Source organism: Acartia tonsa, chromosome 2 (assembly GCF_053477335.1).
Source record: "Acartia tonsa isolate MP-2025a chromosome 2, ASM5347733v1, whole genome shotgun sequence".
Taxonomy (NCBI): Eukaryota; Metazoa; Arthropoda; class Copepoda; order Calanoida; family Acartiidae; genus Acartia; species Acartia tonsa.
In genome coordinates, this window is record NC_137261.1 from 28143692 (window position 1) to 28165620 (window position 21929).

Here is a 21929-nt window from a genome sequence, read left to right on the forward strand (position 1 = left end):
ACTCTTCAACCAGAAATTTTAATTTTTTTACTAGCCTGCAGAATCTGAACCTGAGACCTATCCAAAAAATGATTAAATATATGTGAAATACTAATTAAAAGTAAACTTTTATCCTAAATAACCTATAGTCTCACATTGATACCGTGCCTAATAATCACAGTGTATGCCCCTTATATGTGAAATTGCTTTGATAACAGATATACTTTGAGTTATTATTGATGATTTATAATATATAGTATATACTATGTATTACTAAATAATTCTAAGTCCGATACTATATCATACTATATGACTTTAAAAAGATATACTATATGGATTAAAAAAATATACTATAAAAATACTATATTTTTTTTGTTTTGGAGTGGTCAGCCTGCATCTAATAGCGTCGGAAATATTAACATATCCAAGTCACTACAAAAGAGTAGAAAACAATTTGCCAATAGACAAAAAAGGTGTCCACCACTGGAACTAGGTAGTTGTCTGGGTAATACATCTATACTTATACATTTATTATATTAGGACCAAATATTTAGAAACAAAATTTTTAGTAGTTGAGTTTTTTTTATAGTTACAACCTACGACAAAGATAAAAGTACGATATTAGAAAATATGATAATATTCATAGATTTCATATTTGAATAAAATATTTAAGTTTTTTTTCCACTCAATACATATAAAGAGAATATTTGCATTAGATTTAAATTCTTGCATTTTTGGTCAAACTTATTCACAGAGAGAGAGAGGACAATGGGCTGTTTATTACACTAGTCCCCAAGGTTTTATAATTACGTTTTCTTATTTGTTGTCTGAACAACTTTGGATACTTATAATGAATTTTGATTGGTTGCTTTATCAAGTTAAGTGTCCTAAAGTTTCAAACACTAATTGTAATCTACAGAAGGGGTAATTTTTTGTATTAACAATGGTGATGTACATAAAGGGGGACGTAACTGAAGCTTTTTTGAGGCAGGGGGGGGGGGTTTCTCAGGAACCACTTGATGAACCGTGTAAATATTTTGGACTTAAGCTTTTAGGGGTATGAACATCTTATGGTTTCGAAGTCAACCACCTACCCCCACCCCCTAGCCCCCCGGGGCTCAAAACCCCCCCAAAAATGAACCTAACCTTAATTTTCTCAGAAACCATTTGACCAATAGGTATGATTTCTTAAACTTAAGCTTTTATGGTTATAAAAAACTCTTGGTTTAGAAGTCACCCCCTTGCCGCCAACCCCTAGCCCCTTGGGGCTCAAAACCCCCCTAAAAATGAACCTAACCTTAATTTTCTCAGAAACCATTTGACCAAAAGGTATGATTTCTTACACTTAAGCTTTTATGGTTATAAACTAACTTTTGCTTTAGAAGTCACCCCCCCTGCCGCCAACCCCTAGCCCTCCGGGGCTCTAGAAGACTCTAAAAATGAACCTAACCTTAATTTTCTCAGAAACCATTTGACCAATAGGTATGATTTCATAAACTTAAGCTTTTATGGTTATAAAATAACTCTTGGTTTAGAAGTCACCCCCTTGCCGCCAACCCCTAGCACTCCTGGGCTCAAAAAAACCCTAAAAATGAACCTAACCTTATTTTTCTCAGTAACCATTTGACCAATAGAGATGATTTCTTAAACATAAGCTTTTATGCTTATAAACTTACTTTTAATTTAGAAATCTCCCCCCTGCCGCCAACTCCTAGCCCTATGGGGTTCAAAAACCCTAAAATAAACCTAACCTTAATTTTCTCAGAAACTATTTGACCAATAGGGATGATTTCTTAAACATAATTTTAAACTAACTTTAATTTAGAAATCACCCCCTGCTGCCAACCCCTAGCCCTCTGGGGCTCAAAAACCCTAAAAAGAACCTAACCTTAATTTTCTCAGAAACCATTTAACCAATAGGGATGATTTTTTAAACTTAAGCTATATTGCTAATAAACTAACTTTTAGTGTTTAGAATTCACCCCCTTGCCGCCAACCCCTAGCCCTCTGGGGATCAAAAAACCCTAAAAACCTAACCTTAATTTTCTCAGAAAAAATTTGATCAATTAGTATGATTTCTTAAACTTAAGCTTTTATGATTATAAACTAACTTTTAGTGTCACCCCCCTGCTGCCAACCCCTAGCCCTCCAGGGCTCTAAAAATCCTAAAATGAACCTAACCTTAATTTTCTCAGAAACCATTAAGTGAATAGAGATGATTGCTTAAACTTAAGCTATAATGCTAGTAAACTAAAAAGTTTAGAAGTTTTAATTTAGAAATCACCCCCTGCTGCCAACCCCTAGCCCTCTGGGGCTCAAAAACCCTAAAAAGAACCTAACCTTAATTTTCTCAGAAACCATTTAACCAATAGGGATGATTTTTTAAACTTAAGCTATATTGCTAATAAACTAACTTTTAGTGTTTAGAATTTACCCCCTTGCCGCCAACCCCTAGCCCTCTGGGGATCAAAAAACCCTAAAAACCTAACCTTAATTTTCTCAGAAAAAATTTGATCAATTTTTATGATTTCTTAAACTTAAGCTTTTATGATTATAAACTAACTTTTAGTGTCACCCCCCTGCCGCTAACCCCTAGCCCTCTGGGGCTCAAAAAAACCTAAAAATTAACCTAACCTTAATTTTCTCAGAAACCATTTGATCAAAAAGGATGATTTTCAAACTTAAGCTTTTATGCTTATAAACTAACTTTTTTGTTTGGCAGAAATGGTTATATATTATAAAATGAGCATATATTTTGGATTTTAGCTGTTATGGGAAAAAATTAACTTTTTGTTATTGAATTGATTAATAGATAAGATTTATTTTACCAATTTAGGAGAAGAAGGATGTCAATCAATTTTGTAAGAGTTGGGACTCGATACTTTGTTCATTAAAAATTTTTTAAAGCAAAGCTTTTCTTTAATTAAGTTTGGTCTGCGAGAGTTAGCTTTTTTCGGTAATTTTGACATATTATAATTGTCCTATTGATTTTAAACTTTGCATAATAATTTCTATTGCATTTAGGTACAATTTAACAAGGATGACAACATCCATAAAAGCGAAGCTCTGAAACGGTAGGACAAACGGACATTAACACTTGTATAATGTCAGAACTGAATAATCAGAATGCGAATGTATAAGAGTCAAAGCAAAATTGTAAGTAAAGGGATAGTTTCATGAAGTGCATTTTTTAAAAAAATAGTGAACTGTAAGTTTTTTCTATTTTAAATAACGTAGTAGTGCATAATATAAAGTTATTGATTAAAATTAAAAGATTTGACCAGAGATTTTCTTTAAAAAATGAGTTTTTCATTTTTATTTTCAACTTCATACAACTTTAGATAGCATTTAATAGTTAATAGAACTTCAAACTTTTTATACAACAAAATACACATAACAACAAAGAATGACCGATAAAATATTTAGTATAGTAAAGGGTGAGCAAAAAAAAATGCGTAGATTTTTAAAATTCCAATTGCGCGGTTTGTGTTAATAGTAGAAAAATGTTACGCATACCATTAGAACCGGTAAGAAGTCTATTTTTTGGAAATATAAGAACGATTCCTCTGCTACGAATAGTTAGGGAGCTACATGTTAAAATGTCCCAACTGACTTAAAACTTGACTTGCGAGTAAATTTTGGGACATTTTACCACATAGCTCCTAGATTATTTGTAGCACAGGAACTGTTCTTATATTCCCAAAAAATACAGTTCATAGCGGTTCTAACGGTATGCGTAACATTTTTCTACCATTAACACAAGCCGCGCAATTTGAATTTTAAAAATGTACGCACGTCTTTTTGCAAGAATTATTGTCTAATATTTACTAATATACTCGCAAGTCAAGTTTTAAGTTAGTTGGTACATTTTAACACGTAGCACCCTAACTATACGTAGCAGAGGAATCGTTCTTATATTTTCAAAAAATAGACTTCTTACCGGTTCTAATGGTATGCGTAACATTTTTCTACTATTAACACAAGCCGCACAATTTGAATTTTAAAAATCTACGCATTTTTTTTTGCTCACCCTTTACTTAGAGTAGTGATCTTTTTATATGTCTTAGTAGAATATATCTGGCATTGGATAGATATGATTATGATAAAGAATTTTAACATTTACCTGACCATACTTTTTTTTGACAATATCTAAAAAAGTTATTGATTTGCAACATAAATTACATGAGAATGTTCTTTTTATATATATGTATGTTGTATAGTTAGTTGGTATTTCCGCGTGAGATAATGTGTATATTGTAAGTAAACCGGACGGTTTTCTTTATTTTTTTAAAAAGAATCTCTAGAAAACCTGTCCTATAATGAACCGGATGTTATTTTTTATGTTTTTTAAGTAACTTGTCCCAAGGGGAACCCCTGTTCAATTTTTTTATAACTCTTGTGAAATATGTGGAAAAAGATTCTCTCATATTGGTGTTTTGGCTATACATATTTGGAAAAAAATAGACCATTCTCATGTAATTTATGTGGCAAATCACTTTAACTTTTTTAGATATTGTCAAATAAAAAAAAATTGGTCTGGTCAATGTTAAAAATTCTTTAACATATAATCATATCTATCCAATGCCTAATATATTCTACTAAGACATATAAAAGTTCACTACTCTAAGTACCTTAACTCTTTAAATACACTTCGTAGAACTATCCCTTTGTTGAAAAACTGCTTGATACAGGATAATGATTATGGACATACTTACATTTTTAGGACTTGATTATAGAGTTGCTTCGCTTATAATATTGTACTTTGTTGTCCCAGGAATCAGTATACCAAAAATCAGACCAATCGGATAATTAGGTCACATACAAAATTGTTGTTAAAAATGTAAAAAAAATCAACATGTTTAAAATGGACGTACGGACATTCTGGTAATGATTATAGAGTTGCTACGCTTTCTAACTCGTACCTAACTATTACAGGAATCACCATGCAAAATTTGAAATCGATAGGACAATTCTAACATGCCTAAATTAACGAAAAAAGCTATTTAAAAAGTAGAAAAATCAACATGTTTAAAATGGACGTACGGACATTTTGGTAATGATAATAGAGTTGCTACGCTTTCTAAATCGTACCTAACTACTAAAGGAATCACCATAAAAAATTTGAAATCGATAGGACAATTCTAACATGCCTAAATTAACGAAAAAAGCTATTTAAAAAAGTAAAAAAATCAACATGTTTAAAATGGACGTACGGACATTTTGGTAATAATTATAGAGTTGCTACGCTTTCTAAATCGTACCTAACTACTAAAGGAATCACCATGCAAAATTTGAAATCGATAGGACAATTCTAATATGTCTAAATTAACGAAAAAAGCTATCCGTGACGGACGGACGGACGTACGGACGGACCGACCCTAATTATAAAAAAGCTTCGCTTTTAAAAAGCATAGCTAGTCTATGATCATTAACAGAAAGTCCAAATGTCCATTTAAAACTTGCTGATTTTTAACTTAATGTCATTTTTTTATCCTTCCTTATCATTTAAAAGCTTCTCTTCTATGGACATTGTCATCCTTATTTATTTAATATTTTTAAAAGCGAAGCTTTTCTATAATTAGAATCGGTCTGTATGTCCGATTAGAGGGTTTTTAAGCCCTGGGGGGCTAGGAAATCAGGGCAGGTGGGTGACTCCTAAACCATAAAAGTTAAGTCCTAGAAATCTGCTGTATTGATCAAATGGTTTCTGAGAAAGTTAAGGTTAGGTTCATTTCTAGAGGTTTTTTGAGCCCTGGAGGGCTAGGGGTTTGCGGCAGGGGGGTGACTTCTAAACTATAAGTCAGCTTATAAGAATAAAAGCCTAAGTTTAAGAAATCATCTCTCTTGATCAAATAGTTTCTGAGTAAATTAAGGGTAGGTTCATTTTTAGGTTTTTTGAGCCCCAGAAGGCTAGGGATTGGCAGCAGAAGGGTGACTTCTAAACTAGAAGTTAGTTTATAAGCATAAAAGCTTAAGTTTAAGAAATCATCTCTTTTGGTCAAATGGTTTCTGAGAAAATTAAGGTTAGGTCCATTTTTAGGTTTTTTTTAGAGCCCCGAAGGGCTAGGGGTTGGCGGCAATGGGGTGACTTCTAAACTAGAAGCTCGTTTATAAGCATGAATACTTAAGTTTAAGAAATCATCCCTATTGGTCAAATGGTTTCTGAGAAAATTAAGGTTAGGTTCATTTTGAGCGCCGGGGGGCTAGGGGGTGGGGGTAGGTGGTTGACTTCGAAACCATAAGATGTTCATACCCCTAAAAGCTTAAGTCCAAAATATTTACACGGTTCATCAAGTGGTTCCTGAGAAACCCCCCCCCCTGCCTCAAAAAAGCTTCAGTTACGTCCCCCTTTATCGGACATTGTCTTAGACAAAATATCTTACTACTTTATATAAGAACTAGCGGCTATGCCCCCTAGAAGCCTCTAGGGGCACTTAAGGTAGGAGGGGAAAAAGTCGACCTAATCCCATTTTAAATTTGAGTTTCAAAAGAGTAAAAAAAAATTTTTGGGGGGAGGGGGGTGAAGACACCCTCCCCAAAAATAGTTTAAAACCTTCCAAGGACCTTTAAGAAGATTCACTGTAAAGGAGAACAATATCGGTTCAGCGGTTAGCGAGATCCTTCTGGACAGACAAAAACGCTTACTACTTTATATTATAGGATAATGGCGGCTACGTCCCTAGAGGCCTCTAGTAGCACTTTAAATGTTTTTTATTTATTTCGTGTTTATGTTGTGTTCAAGTCTCATGAATATTTTTAAAAATTGATTTTTTGTGATTTCTCTAAGGAGGTTGGTGGTATCCTCTCCCAAAATAGTTATAAACCTTCCTAGGGCCTATGAGAAGCTACCCAGTTAAGGAGAACCCAATCAGTACAGAGGTTAGCGAAATGCTTCGGTACAGACACACAGACATCCTTTTACTTTATTATAAGGACTAGCGGTTACGCCCCCTAGAAGCCTCTAGGGGTACTTCAGGTAGGAGGGGGAAAAGTCAACCTCATACCATACGAAGTTTGTGTTCAGATGAGTAAAAATATATTTTTAGGGGAAGGGGGTGAAGACACCCTCCCCCAAAATAGTTTAAAACCTTCCCAGGACCTATAAGAAGCTTCACTGTATAGGAGAACAATAGAGGTTCAGCGGTCAGCGAGATCCTTTGGGAAAGACAAAAAACGCTTACTACTTTATATAATAGGATATAGGTTATCTAGTTATTCTATGGTGATGGTACCAGCTCCGCCACCACTAAAAAAAAAATAATGATAAAAGTTAACATGACCTGTGATAAGCCACATTGTAAAGGAGAACCACATTGGTTCATCGGTTATCAAGATCCTTAAGCACAGACGAACAGACACATGGACATACGGTTACTTTAGTATATTAAGATTAGCTTTATTTTTTTTATAGAATCAAAAATAGAGTTATTGGATTTTATAAATTTTTGGGACTCAAATTATAACGTAAAACTTTTCTTATGTAATTATTTATTATAAAATGTGTGTAATTATTTATTTTAAAATGTGTAGGTAATAACTTAATCCCATAAAACGTTACAAATAATGTACAAAAAATGTTGTTGAGATATTTAACATATCAAATAATTACAAATTTGTTTTTTTTACTTATTTATCGGTAAAAATCTGAATATTGATGTAAATATATTTCTAGGAATGTCATGAATAAGTATAGGTTGTTAGACAAGTTGCTAATCTGTCCTGGATTACCTGGAAGAAAACTCATGGCTGTTGGTATTTAACAAAACTAAACCAATCGCAGAAATATTCTTAGTGAATTTCAACTGAAAAAATAATAATCTATACACAATTGTTGATACCTAATATTTCGAACGCCAATTGTAAAATATCTCTGAAATTTTAAAATGGATGAAAGAGTTCTATGCTCCATTTTTCCCTTGTAATAAATTTTTTGTTAGAATATTTTCTTATTCCATTAGGTACTCAATTTATTTTAATTTAAAATAAAATCTTTGGATAAAAAGTACCTACAATCAAGGTTTGGTGATTACTTAAGATAAAAAAGTTCATTCAAATGCTTCTTTGGTAATTAATTTTCAATGCAGAGTAACATTATTTCATATTTTTCGTCTTTTTTTCCTACTTAATAATGAAATACATAACTTTAAAAAAATGAATAATATTTAAAATGATTCAAACCAGACTACACAATATTCAGGAAAAGTGAAGTCTGTTTGAACTCATTTTTGCAGATTCAGCCACTTTTACCACCAGGTTCATTTTAATTCTTTATTTCCTACTAGCGGCTATGCTCCCTAGAGGGAGATTTCTCTTTGTAGGGTAGTGCTGCATTCCTAGGACCTATGAAAAGCTAACTTGTAAAAGAGAATCATATCGGATCATTGGTTAGCGATATCCTTCGGTAGACACACAGAGACAGACAGAGATCCTTTTACTTTATTTTACCAGGGAGTACTGACAGTAAACCCACTTTGTGGACAACTAAAGTACTATTTAAGGTTCTACCTGGCACCAGGGAGTACTGACAGTAAACACACTTTGCGGACAACTAAAGTATTATTTAAGGTTCTACCTGGGACCAGGGAGTACTGACAGTACACACACTTTGTGAACAACTAAAGAATTATTTAAGGTTCTACCTTTGACCAGGGAGTACTGACAGTAAACACACTTTGTGGAAAACTAAAGTATTATTTAAGGTTCTACCTGGGACCAGGGAGTACTGACAGTACTGATACTTTGTAGACAACTAAAGTATTATTTAAGGTGTTCTAACGGGGCCCAGGTAGTACTTACTGACAGTACACATACTTTGTGGACAACTAAAGTATTATTTAAGGTGTTCTAACGAGGCCCAGGTAGTACTTACTGACAGTACATACACTTTGTCGACAACTAAAGTATTATTTAAGGTTCTACCGGAGACCAGGGAGTACTGACAGTAAACACACTTTGTGGACAACTAAAGAATATAACAATACCTGTCAACGGAAGACAAGTCAGGTTTGTTTATTGCATAACCTTTGTCTAGGGGCCATTAATTACTTTGAGGATAGATCATAGAGGATTAGGATATTGGGCTGTTTTATTATACTAGTCCCCAATGTTTGAAAATAACGTTTTCTTATTCGTTGGCTCTACAACTTTGGGGACTTATTGAATTTTTTGGTTGGTTGATTAAGTTTAGTGTCCAAACGTTTTAACAACTAAATGTAACCTACGGAGGGGGAAATTTTGTATACTGTCTTTTGGGATGTACATCAATTTATCAGCCAATTTCTTATCCCTTCAGATTCCTGCTTATTATCATTGCTTCATCCCAGAAATAAATCCTGTTTCAGTCAGTTATCCTTAACTTTCATTTATCTAATAATATTATAATTTGTGTCATGCTGTAAAAGACTTAATAACTTAATACCTTAAGTAGATTTGGTATGATATGATTATTATAAATTGCTGAGTAAGGGGTGTCACACAAAAGAAATGTAGAAAAAAATTCTATACAACATTTAACGTAGTTTACGTGTGTATTTGTTGTTTTTTTTCTCTGTAGGCTATGTTGCTTACGGCCTCTACGTCTTGACTCAGAAGGGTGGTTAAAGGGGTATAACCCCCCCCCCCCCTCCAAAAAAAACCCATAAATAATGGGAGTGGAGATAGGATATATAAAAAAAAGTCAAGCTTTTAAACTGTAGGCTTGGTCAAGAGACAACGTTTTAGAGGGTTAAAACACAGACAAAAGTTTTTTCTTAATTGCAGTAACACAAACATGTACATTCTTGACAATAATAAACGACAAATCCAATTGTGTAACATTGCATGCTTTACTTTATCTTGTTATTAAGAAATATTGTTGTAATGTTTATACTTTTATAAAAGTTAAGTCGACAAGTTGTAACCATTTTTGGCCAGCCGACAATTGACAGCTTCTGAGCCAGCTGTTTCTTTCCGATTTTATCCCATAAAATTATCAGGGACAGTAAATTTGAAGTGATGTAAAAGAAAAGAGAGTAGTAGTTTGTGCTTGTATTGTGTAAAATTGTGAGTAATCTTCAGTCGAAAGCGATTATTAAGTCTAACTGTTCTTAATATTGACAAAACGCATATTATAATTAAACGCATCATATTAAATAACAATCAGACTTAATAATCTTTTTGACTGAAGATCACTCATGATTTTACGCAATACAAGCACAAGCTACTTCTTCCTTATTTAAACAATCCAATAATACAATCTTCCAAAGGAGTAACTATGTAGATCATCATTTTGTTTGTATATAAATTTATCGTCCATTCTCTTAACCCTTAGATCCCTGATAAATATACTTACAGAATGTTAATTGAAGTCTTATACATTTTATTATTAAAATCACTTGAAATAAATTATATTTTGTTTAGTTTTACTGTTTTACTTGTTTAGGTTGATGCTAGTAACTGGGGGAAATAATGGCAAACAGTTCACAGGTTTTAGAATTAGAGTGCTGTTTGTAGAAACTAGTTTTAAGGTAAAAAGTTCTAGAAGTGTTACTAAAAAAGAGCGTCCATTTTTCGCATAATTCCGTAATGTTGAGTGGAAGCTTCCAATCAAATGTGCTTATTAAGTCAAACTATTCCATTTCATATACATAAATACATTCGGTCAATATTAACAACAGTTTGACTTAATAAGCGCATTTGATACAGTTACACACAGCTTTACGGAAAATACGCAAAATATTACCCACTTATATAATTCATTTTATAAACTGTACGACAAAATTGATAGAAAGATATTCATATTATCAGACAATTTAGTGCTTTTCCTTAAAGTACCTAGCTAGCACAGATACAAATTGAAAATAAGGGGGGGGGGGGGAGGGTGTAATTTTTATGCTTAACCCTTGCGGGGCTTTGACTCTGCATTAGTTACCATGTGCTTTTTATAAAAAAAAATACAAAAAAAAAATTTAAGCTCGAACTAAGGATTAAAGAGAAACTGCCTACAATTCCTATAAAAAAATGAATATTAAAAACTATGTCTATATTGGTTTTGTGGTAGGTTTTCAGATTATAGACAGCTTTCCGTGGATAATAAAAGGAAAAATTATATAATTAAAACCAGTTTTGTCCGCCCCTAAGAACTGGTATTTCATGATTTTATTTTAATATTCTTGGAAATTGTCTGTACTTCGATGCTGAGATCCGGTTCTAATCCACTGGATATTGATCGGTTTCGAAGCCATATTGGAGTAACATGTTAACGCCCTATTTAAATAAAACCATTCATAAAATGCAAAGTTCCTAATAAGAGAGACTTAACCATGTCATTCAAACTTTGAGAACATCTAAATAATCCTAATAATATTGGGGATAATTTTTCAAAATTGCAAGATTTGAATATAAATTGCTTTTCCAAAGAAGTTTTCTCTAAAGTTTTGCCGAGTTTTAACAGTGAACCAATTGCGTGCATAAAGTTTTTGCGGAAAGAAAACGAAGTTGCGGATTTTCACAGTAGCTTTTGATAGGTTACTTTAGGTTAGGTTAGGTAAATGTTAATGATCGCCCCGCAGGGTTAGAATTAGGAGAAAAGCTACTATAAAAATACGACGAAACTTACTAGGTACTTCGTTTTCTTACCATGATACATTGTTTTCTTGTACAAAAATTATGACCGCTGAATTTATTCACTGAAATCCGCTGTTTCCCACAAAATTATCTGGAGGCACGGGCTAAAAAAACTGGTTTTAATGTTATCATTATACATTTTTATATTCGTAGAGAACTGGATATAATACGATGCTAGACATAATTTTTCCGTATGGCCGAGGTCCGGTTCTAATCCACCGGATATTAATCGGTTTCGTAGCGATACTGGAAAATGATTTCTCGTATTCATTCGAATCCGGTGGATAGGAACCGGTTCTCATCCATACGAAAAAACTATGTCTAGCATCGTATTATATCAAGCTTTCTACGAATATAGAAATGTACATTCATAAGATTAAAACCAGTTTTTTTATCCCATGCCTTCGGCATCTCGGGGCTAAAAAAACTGGTTTCAATCTTATAATTGTACATTCTATATCCGCGGAAAGCAGTTTATAATACGATGCGAGAAATAACTATTCCTAAATTTAAACCAGTTGTACACAATTTTAGAGCAAAGTTTGTTGAATCGAGTTTTCATCAAATTGCGTTTGTCTGTAAATCCATTCAGCTTTAGAAATTCTATTCATTTAAAATTTGAGAATTGAATTTAATCAAGTCTCCTATTGTGAGAGGAGGATATGTTGGGTAAAGTTAACATAGTGGGGTAATAATGGAGGGGCTTGTGTTAAAAAAAAGAATGAGAAGACAATGGGCTGTTTATTAAACTAGTCCCCACAGTTTTATAATAACGTTTTCTTATTCGTTGGCTTAACAACTTTGGGGACTCTTGATTAGTTGCCTTATTATGTTGACTGTTCAAATGTTTCAACCCCTAATTTTAATCTACATAAGGTATAATTTTTTGTATCATAATTGGGGATGTACACCAATTTATCGGCAATTGTCTTATCCCTTTAGATCCCTGCAAAAATATAAAGTTTGTAGTTGGAATAATTATAGTTATAAAGTACATTTGTAAATTTGTAAATAGATTTTTAAAAGGGCAAATCAGCTATGAGTTGTAATACTGAGTAGGTATTATAATTTTTGTACATTAAACAACGCTTTTTTTTAAGAAAGGACATTTTCCTATTGACAAGGGGCTCAAAGGTATAATAAGAAGCTGACAATTTTTTTTGGATTGAAAAAAGCTAAGGGAACCTGTGGGCACCCTAGCATATATTTTTTATTTGTTGCAAAGCTACTCCATAACTTTTATTTTGACATAATTATCTTTGTTTTAGAGTGTTGAGATGGTAGTTATCTAGTTGCTACGCTTCTTACTGGCATAGCTATCCTTGTTTTAGAGTGTTGATATGGTAGTTATCTAGTTGCTACGCTTCTTACTGACATAATTATCCTTGTTTTAGAGTGTTGAGATGGTAGTTATCTAGTTGCTACGCTTCTTACTGGCATAGCTATCCTTGTTTTAGAGTGTTGAGATGGTAGTTATCTAGTTGCTACGCTTCTTACTGGCATAGCTATCCTTGTTTTAGAGTGTTGAGATGGTAGTTATCTAGTTGCTACGCTTCTTACTGACATAATTATCTTTGTTTTAGAGTGTTGATATGGTACTTATCTAGTTGCTACGCTTCTTACTGACATAATTATCCTTGTTTTAGAGTGTTGATATGGTAGTTATCTAGTTGCTACGCTTCTTACTGACATAATTATCCTTGTTTTAGAGTGTTGATATGGTAGTTATCTAGTTGCTACGCTTCTTACTGACATAATTATCCTTGTTTTAGAGTGTTGATATGGTAGTTATCTAGTTGCTACGCTTCTTACTGACATAATTATCCTTGTTTTAGAGTGTTGATATGGTAGTTATCTAGTTGCTACGCTTCTTACTGACATAATTATCCTTGTTTTAGAGTGTTGAGATGGTAGTTATCTAGTTGCTACGCTTCTTACTGACATAATTATCTTTGTTTTAGAGTGTTGATATGGTACTTATCTAGTTGCTACGCTTCTTACTGACATAATTATCCTTGTTTTAGAGTGTTGATATGGTAGTTATCTAGTTGCTACGCTTCTTACTGGCATAGCTATCCTTGTTTTAGAGTGTTGAGATGGTAGTTATCTAGTTGCTACGCTTCTTACTGACATAATTATCCTTGTTTTAGAGTGTTGATATGGTAGTTATCTAGTTGCTACGCTTCTTACTGACATAATTATCCTTGTTTTAGAGTGTTGAGATGGTAGTTATCTAGTTGCTACGCTTCTTACTGACATAATTATCTTTGTTTTAGAGTGTTGATATGGTACTTATCTAGTTGCTACGCTTCTTACTGACATAATTATCCTTGTTTTAGAGTGTTGATATGGTAGTTATCTAGTTGCTACGCTTCTTACTGACATAATTATCCTTGTTTTAGAGTGTTGATATGGTAGTTATCTAGTTGCTACGCTTCTTACTGACATAATTATCCTTGTTTTAGAGTGTTGATATGGTACTTATCTAGTTGCTACGCTTCTTACTCACATAATTATCCTTGTTTTAGAGTGTTGATATGGTAGTTATCTAGTTGCTACGCTTCTTACTGACATAATTATCCTTGTTTTGGAGTGTTGATATGGTAGTTATCTAGTTGCTACGCTTCTTACTGGCATAGCTATCCTTGTTTTAGAGTGTTGATATGGTAGTTATCTAGTTGCTACGCTTCTTACTGGCATAGCTATCCTTGTTTTAGAGTGTTGAGATGGTAGTTATCTAGTTGCTACGCTTCTTACTGGCATAGCTATCCTTTTTTAGAGTGTTGAGATGGTATTTATCTAGTTGCTACGCTTCTTACTGACATAATTATCCTTGTTTTAGAGTGTTGATATGGTAGTTATCTAGTTGCTACGCTTCTTACTGGCATAGCTATCCTTGTTTTAGAGTGTTGATATGGTAGTTATCTAGTTGCTACGCTTCTTACTGGCATAGCTATCCTTGTTTTAGAGTGTTGAGATGGTAGTTATCTAGTTGCTACGCTTTTTACTGGCATAGCTATCCTTGTTTTAGAGTGTTGAGATGGTAGTTATCTAGTTGCTACGCTTCTTACTGGCATAGCTATCCTTTTTTAGAGTGTTGAGATGGTAGTTATCTAGTTGCTACGCTTCTTACTGGCATAGCTATCCTTGTTTTAGAGTGTTGAGATGGTAGTTATCTAGTTGCTACGCTTCTTACTGACATAATTATCCTTGTTTTAGAGTGTTGAGATGGTAGTTATCTAGTTGCTACGCTTCTTACTGGCATAGCTATCCTTGTTTTAGAGTGTTGAGATGGTAGTTATCTAGTTGCTACGCTTCTTACTGACATAATTATCCTTGTTTTAGAGTGTTGATATGGTACTTATCTAGTTGCTACGCTTCTTACTCACATAATTATCCTTGTTTTAGAGTGTTGATATGGTAGTTATCTAGTTGCTATGCTTCTTACTGACATAATTATCCTTGTTTTGGAGTGTTGATATGGTAGTTATCTAGTTGCTACGCTTCTTACTGGCATAGCTATCCTTGTTTTAGAGTGTTGATATGGTAGTTATCTAGTTGCTACGCTTCTTACTGGCATAGCTATCCTTGTTTTAGAGTGTTGAGATGGTAGTTATCTAGTTGCTACGCTTCTTACTGGCATAGCTATCCTTTTTTAGAGTGTTGAGATGGTATTTATCTAGTTGCTACGCTTCTTACTGACATAATTATCCTTGTTTTAGAGTGTTGATATGGTAGTTATCTAGTTGCTACGCTTCTTACTGGCATAGCTATCCTTGTTTTAGAGTGTTGATATGGTAGTTATCTAGTTGCTACGCTTCTTACTGGCATAGCTATCCTTGTTTTAGAGTGTTGAGATGGTAGTTATCTAGTTGCTACGCTTTTTACTGGCATAGCTATCCTTGTTTTAGAGTGTTGAGATGGTAGTTATCTAGTTGCTACGCTTCTTACTGGCATAGCTATCCTTTTTTAGAGTGTTGAGATGGTAGTTATCTAGTTGCTACGCTTCTTACTGGCATAGCTATCCTTGTTTTAGAGTGTTGAGATGGTAGTTATCTAGTTGCTACGCTTCTTACTGACATAATTATCCTTGTTTTAGAGTGTTGAGATGGTACTTATCTAGTTGCTACGCTTCTTACTGACATAATTATCCTTGTTTTAGAGTGTTGAGATGGTAGTTATCTAGTTGCTACGCTTCTTACTGACATAATTATCCTTGTTTTAGAGTGTTGAGATGGTAGTTATCTAGTTGCTACGCTTCTTACTGACATAATTATCCTTGTTTTAGAGTGTTGAGATGGTAGTTATCTAGTTGCTACGCTTCTTACTGACATAATTATCCTTGTTTTAGAGTGTTGAGATGGTAGTTATCTAGTTGCTACGCTTCTTACTGACATAATTATCCTTGTTTTAGAGTGTTGAGATGGTAGTTATCGTGATAGGAATATCTATTCCCCTCTTCTGCTTTTTTCTCATATTTTTCTCACATAAGGTAATTTTTAATGCATCAAAAACTTATCAAATCAAATAAATCCTATAATATAAAGTAGTACTCAGATTTTTTTCTGTAGCGAAGGATCTCGCTAACCACTGAACCAATTTTTATAGGGTTGATTTCCAATAGGTGGAAAGTTGTACCCCCCCCCAAAAAAAAAAAAATAGTTTTAAACCTTCAAAGGACATATGACAAGCAACCCTGTAAAGGAGAACCATATCAGTTGAGCGGGTAACGAGATCCTTCAGTACAAAAAGAAGAATTGAGACTTATCATACTCATTTTCAATGTCTATAGAGTCTTTGTTTCAAGAAGAAAATGGTTTGTCTTAAAAAATTATCTAAGAATTGTGTTATGTACCTATTTCCAGTACAAAGTAATCCAACTTAAATTTGCAAAAAAAAATGTTAAAATTAGTTGAAAAGAAAAGAAAATAATGAGCTGAATTATTCAAACAGGATTAAGTAGAATTTTGCATATTAAATCTTACCATGTTTTACTTACTTTCAGGAATAAAGGGATAAGATAATCAAAGGGATAGAAATAGAAATCAATTAGGCACCACCAATATAGTTTTTATGCTGTTTTGTGAAAACTAGAGAACCTTCTATTTTGCATATATCCAAAAAATATGATTTTCAAGTCTTGATATTTTTTAAACTACCTGGTAGAGAATTGAAATTCTTTCAAATATATGTCCTATAGATGTAGTTTAAACTATTGAACAGAAAAAATATGCAGTTAAAAAAATTCAAGATTAAATTTACTTTGTTCAACTACCCCTTTGAATTTAATTAGTGTAAATCATCTCCCTAAACAAAAAAAAGTATAAGCAAATTTCTTTAGATAATTAAAAATATTAGGTGATCAGATTATTTATTCCATGAATCCATGTTTTCCTATCTCTTTTCCCTTTAATTATGAAACAGAATATCTAATAAGATGTTAGAATATTTTTTACTTATTTTAATACCAATGATGCTGCTCTTCATACATTCAGCATTTTGGTTGGTTAAATAATGTATAAAGCAAAGAGGGTCATTGGTAAATTTGTGTGTTAGCATAAAGTCAAACTGTTCTTTATTTTGCCCAAATAAATATTTATGAAATGTTCCTAATTGAGAACAGTTTGACATAATTTGACTAAACCCTTACACACACCTTCACAGAAAATGCTCCTTTGGGGCTTAAATTGCTTTACATTGCAGTAATTATTATTTTTTCTCGATTGCGACGCTTAAGAGGTAAGACCTTATTGAATGTTACCTTTCTTGTATTCTTAACAAGGATTGTAGTGTTCGAAGTTCGAAAGGCGAATCATATTTGGTCTTTTTCGATCATATGATTAGGATACAAAACTATAGAACAAAAAGTAAAATGTCCCTCAATTTTAACATTCTAAGTTTTGAAAAGAGCGGTTCACAATAAGCATTATATTTATATTTTGACACTAATCTTATTGCTCCGCGGGGTTTGAGTCAGAGCCACTAAAAAATGAAGTGAATCCGCAACACTGAATTTTAGTTTTGACCAAATAAGGCCAGCAATTTACGAAGTGCCCTGAAATAATATTAAATATTAATTTTATAGCTAAGCTGCAAGAGATGGTCAAAAACCCGGAACAGAAGATATCTGAATCACATGACCCAACAACAAAGACGACATTACAGACACTCTATGTGGATGGGGGATTTGCCCAGGAATGGAGAAACTATACACGAAACAAGAACAAGAAGGTTGCAAAGGTAATAAATCAAAGATGTAACTATAACATGATATTGTCTTCCCTTAGGACTATAATTCTGTGAAATCTTTTTAAATCAGCAATCAATTCTAGCAACCAATGTAAAAGTAAACAGACAACCTACCGATTGCATTTTTTTGTGATAGGCGTTTTTAGAGATGACCCAAAAGCAGCGTTGCGGAGCCGTTTGATTTTGGTGCGGCTCCGGCTCCGACCTAAAATCAAGAAAAACTCGACATATTTTTTCCCCACGTCTGTATTTGACTTTTGAAAGTTTTAAAATTTCAATTTTTGATAAAAATGGACTTGAAAAACTTAAAAGGGGCATTTGCACATGACAAAACAGAGTTACCAAATTATAATTTTTTAAAAATCTTTTTGTTTATCTAGTCCGGAGCCGTTTTTTTTATCAAAAATAACGGCTCCGGCTCCGCAAAACTGCCCATAAGTTTTACTTAACATTTTTGTACTTTTCAACTTGCTGACCATTGTTTTTGCCCATAAACTTCTTTTAAATGTAAATGGCCGTATTTTTTATGTTCTTGAAGATGTTTCACAAGTTTTTTTGTTAGAACTTGTTTTGATTTGTTTATCTATACTTTCAAGTTTAATTAGAGACAAAAAAATGAAAGTTTACATACAATGCTTTGTATTTTCTGTATAGTAAAGACCTAGGATGTGCAACTTTGAAATATGGCGATAAAAAGTTTATTTCATGATTAAGGGCATGGTTTGACACTGTCATTCGCTTATTTTGCTTGGCTGCGGCTTTAATTTAAATTACTTCTATTACTGCGGCAGCTTGTTAACTGGCTCCTTCTACTGCTGCCAAAAAGGAGAGCTGCATCTGCACAATTTCTCAACAAATTGTTTGCCTTTTCAGAAAAAAATTGCATCTAATTTGATGAATGATGAAGCCATTTGTAAAATTCTACATAAACAAAGAAAACAACTTGACCCGCAGATTTAAGCTAACTTCTGCAGAAAAAGACTTACAATATTGTTATTATAAAACTCCATTCTCCCTGAATTAGAAAATACATTGTGTGTACTTAGTGTAATTAAAGTTTTTGCTTATTTTCCTCTCTCAAAATGTGAAATGCTACCTAAATTACTATAGATAAAACTATGTATTTTTAATAATTCTGGTTTAGTATGGGCATTCAATTTAAGAAGATGATTAAAGTCCCTCCACAGATTATTACGTCATACGATAGAATAACTAATAAGAGCCCAGCTTAAATTTGACCTTTGATAATTATTCTTATCTATCAGATGATATTTGATATTCTGGTGCTTTCCGTCAAAGTGAATGTCGAGCAATTATCCCCCCTCCCCCTTTTTTTATTCCCATGCCTAACTTATGCGGGGTACCCAAAGTCTTACCCTACGAGGCTGATCTTAATTAAGAAACCAACAAAAAATTATCACCTCTCCACCCCCCCCCCCCCCCAACACACATTTATGTTAATGAGAATGTGGGGGAGAGGGGGGGTAGGTTCTTTGCTTAACAATTCACTTTGTGTGAAAAAGCCGATATTCTTTTTGCTAGGTTGTTGGAGTCTGAAGAAAACAATTACATAATGGATAATAGAATTACAAGACCCTCTCCACCTCCCTCTCAAAGGATATTTTACTTTGCAAATATTTATCCTGGGAGGATTAAGATTCTCCTCAGGGAGGAAGGGGACAAAGGGCTGTTTATAGCAAGGGTAAAAAATGATTTTTTTATTCGCTTATCGAATTTTGATGGTTGGTTCATTAAGTTTATTGTAAATGTACAAACGTTTCAACAACTAATCTGTAATCTATGTAATCTACAGAAGCGTAATTTTGTGTATCACTATTAAGGATGTACAATCAATTTATCGGCCATTGTCTTATATCCCTTTAGACCCCTGGGTTCTCGCCATAGTTATAGCTTTTCTGTCAACCCTAAATTCTATCACTGTTCCAACCCCACAATCACAAGCACAAGGCTTTGATGTACATAAGAAGCGCAGCTCAGAGCATGTATAAAAGAAATTTCGAGTATAGTTCCTTTCGTGGCAAATCCTCTTAAGGGGGGGTTTCGTCGAATTTTCACTTTAGCTTCTCTCCTATCTCTAGCCCCTGCGGGGGGGCTCTAACTCTGGTGGGCCATTTGACTAACCCTGCAGAGCAATCACCTAATCTAACCTAAATTGACCTATCAAAAGCTACTGTGAAAATACGACGAAACGCCCCTTAAGAGGCGTTGTCACGAAAGGGATTATACCCTAAATTTCTAAGCATTGAAAAGTAAGGATTTTAAAATCTTCAGGTAATGAATACTTTGAAATTATTATGCAATTAGATAAAGGGAAAATTGTAAATTAGTTCTTGAAAATTACACTTTAATGTTTCAAAGTTTTTAGCTGTATTCGAATGCCAAAATGAAATTTTTATAACACCAACGTTATCATTATCCTTTAAAAGTAAAGAATCAGAAACGTTTGCCTTTAAAGAAAAAAAACCTAGCTAAAAGTACATAATTTAACTTTAGCCTGTTTTTTCTTTATGATTCAGATTTTAAGAAGAAGAAAAGTTTTGTTGTTTAAAAGTTTTTGCAGAATACACCACATATAGTCTAGTTGGGTGGGGATAAGATTTCGCAAAAAAAAAAAAATTTTTCCCTCATTATTTGAATGGCAACCCTAATTTTTTGTATTGAAGTGGGATAAGAAAGTAACAAAGAACAGGGTATAGCAAACTTAAAACATCTTTTTAAGTAACTTTTTGAAACCGATTAATATCCGATGCATTAGAACCGGTTCTCAGCCATCTATCTGAACAATTATGTATGGCATCGTTTTATAACCAGTTTTCTACGAATATAACAATGTTCATAATAAGATGCGATAAATAACTATTATAACTAATAGTTTTCTATTCATAAACTTATAATGTTGTATATAAATGGCGAGCACTTATTTATAGGGTCTAATAATAATTTAAATACCTACATTTCTAGAATTTTATTGGATATATTATTACACGGATCTTACAAAGATTTACTTGTTCTCTAATAAAGTTAAACTCACAGCAGGCTAAAACAACGATTCCCCCTTTACCCAATCCTCTCCTCTTATACTGTTAATGAACTAATTGACCAATAAATGAATTCCCCTGTCATAATATCCTTGTATATTATACATCCATTTTTAAGAACCATTTTTCTTTTTATAAATATTTGCCCTGACCCCTGTATGAAATTCTAGCAAGCTGATGTATTATGGAAGTATTTTCTAAGAGGTTTTCATTTAACTTTCTTAATAAACAAATTCTTGGCAGAGAAAGAGAATATTCATTCTACTTTGCTTGTATTATGTGCAGATTTAATGTGCTAAATAACTTCTGTGTGTCAGTCTGTCTGTTTTTCTAAGTTGCATACTCCTAGAGATGATAGAATAATTAAAATTGTCGTGTATTATTTAGCAGGGTTCTAAAAGGGATAAGATGATGACAGATAAATTGATGTACATCCCCAATGATGATACACAAAGACAAAATCATGGTTAAAACGTATGGACACGCATCTTGATGAACCAACTTGATGATCAAAATTCAATTAAAATCTCCTATGTTGGTAAGCCAACAAATAAAGCCAAAACGTTATTATAAAACTTTGGGAACGAGTGTAATAAACAGTCCAATGTCCCCTCACCCCCATGTAGATATAGCTCTCTGTGCATTCTCCCGCACGAACACGCACCTATATAGACCTTACATGTTTACAGACACTATCTTTCATTGTTTCTTTCATAAGCTTACATCGTTTACTGTTTATTTTTATCCGTATTGTGTTCTATTTACATTTGATCTTGCGTGTACTGTCAGTAATACACTTAAATAACATTTTAGTACAGACACCCAGAGCCAGATGTCAGTAGAAAATAATAAACTTTTAAATAACCCTTTGATTCTAAATCGATGCTAAATTCTGACTAAAATCAAGATAGCTCAATGGGTAAGACGATGGAAGATAAATTGATATTTATTACATTAACAATGATGATATTACTCCTTCTGTTTAATATACATATTATTGATTAAAACCAGCCATAAAAGATTTATCAAAAATACCCA

The 21929-nt window shown here is 33.2% G+C and overlaps 1 protein-coding gene across 7 annotated transcripts in view; it reads left to right on the forward strand.

Annotated features, from left to right (window-relative positions):
• The window catches only part of LOC145308593 (uncharacterized), a 46695-nt gene that overhangs the window by 16437 nt on the left and 8329 nt on the right, over positions 1-21929 (forward strand). For all 7 annotated transcript variants that reach the window (XR_013876430.1, XM_080150280.1, XM_080150281.1 and 4 more), the window contains 6 exons: positions 8174-8232; positions 8892-8982; positions 10400-10484; positions 15998-16075; positions 17669-17823; positions 19375-19447. Coding sequence is in view for 6 of the 7 variants with exons in the window: in XM_080150280.1 (XP_080006406.1) it covers positions 8174-8232; positions 8892-8982; positions 10400-10484; positions 15998-16075; positions 17669-17823; positions 19375-19447 (541 nt within the window). In the remaining variant the exon portion in view is untranslated. The remainder of the gene's footprint in view (positions 1-8173; positions 8233-8891; positions 8983-10399; positions 10485-15997; positions 16076-17668; positions 17824-19374; positions 19448-21929) is intronic.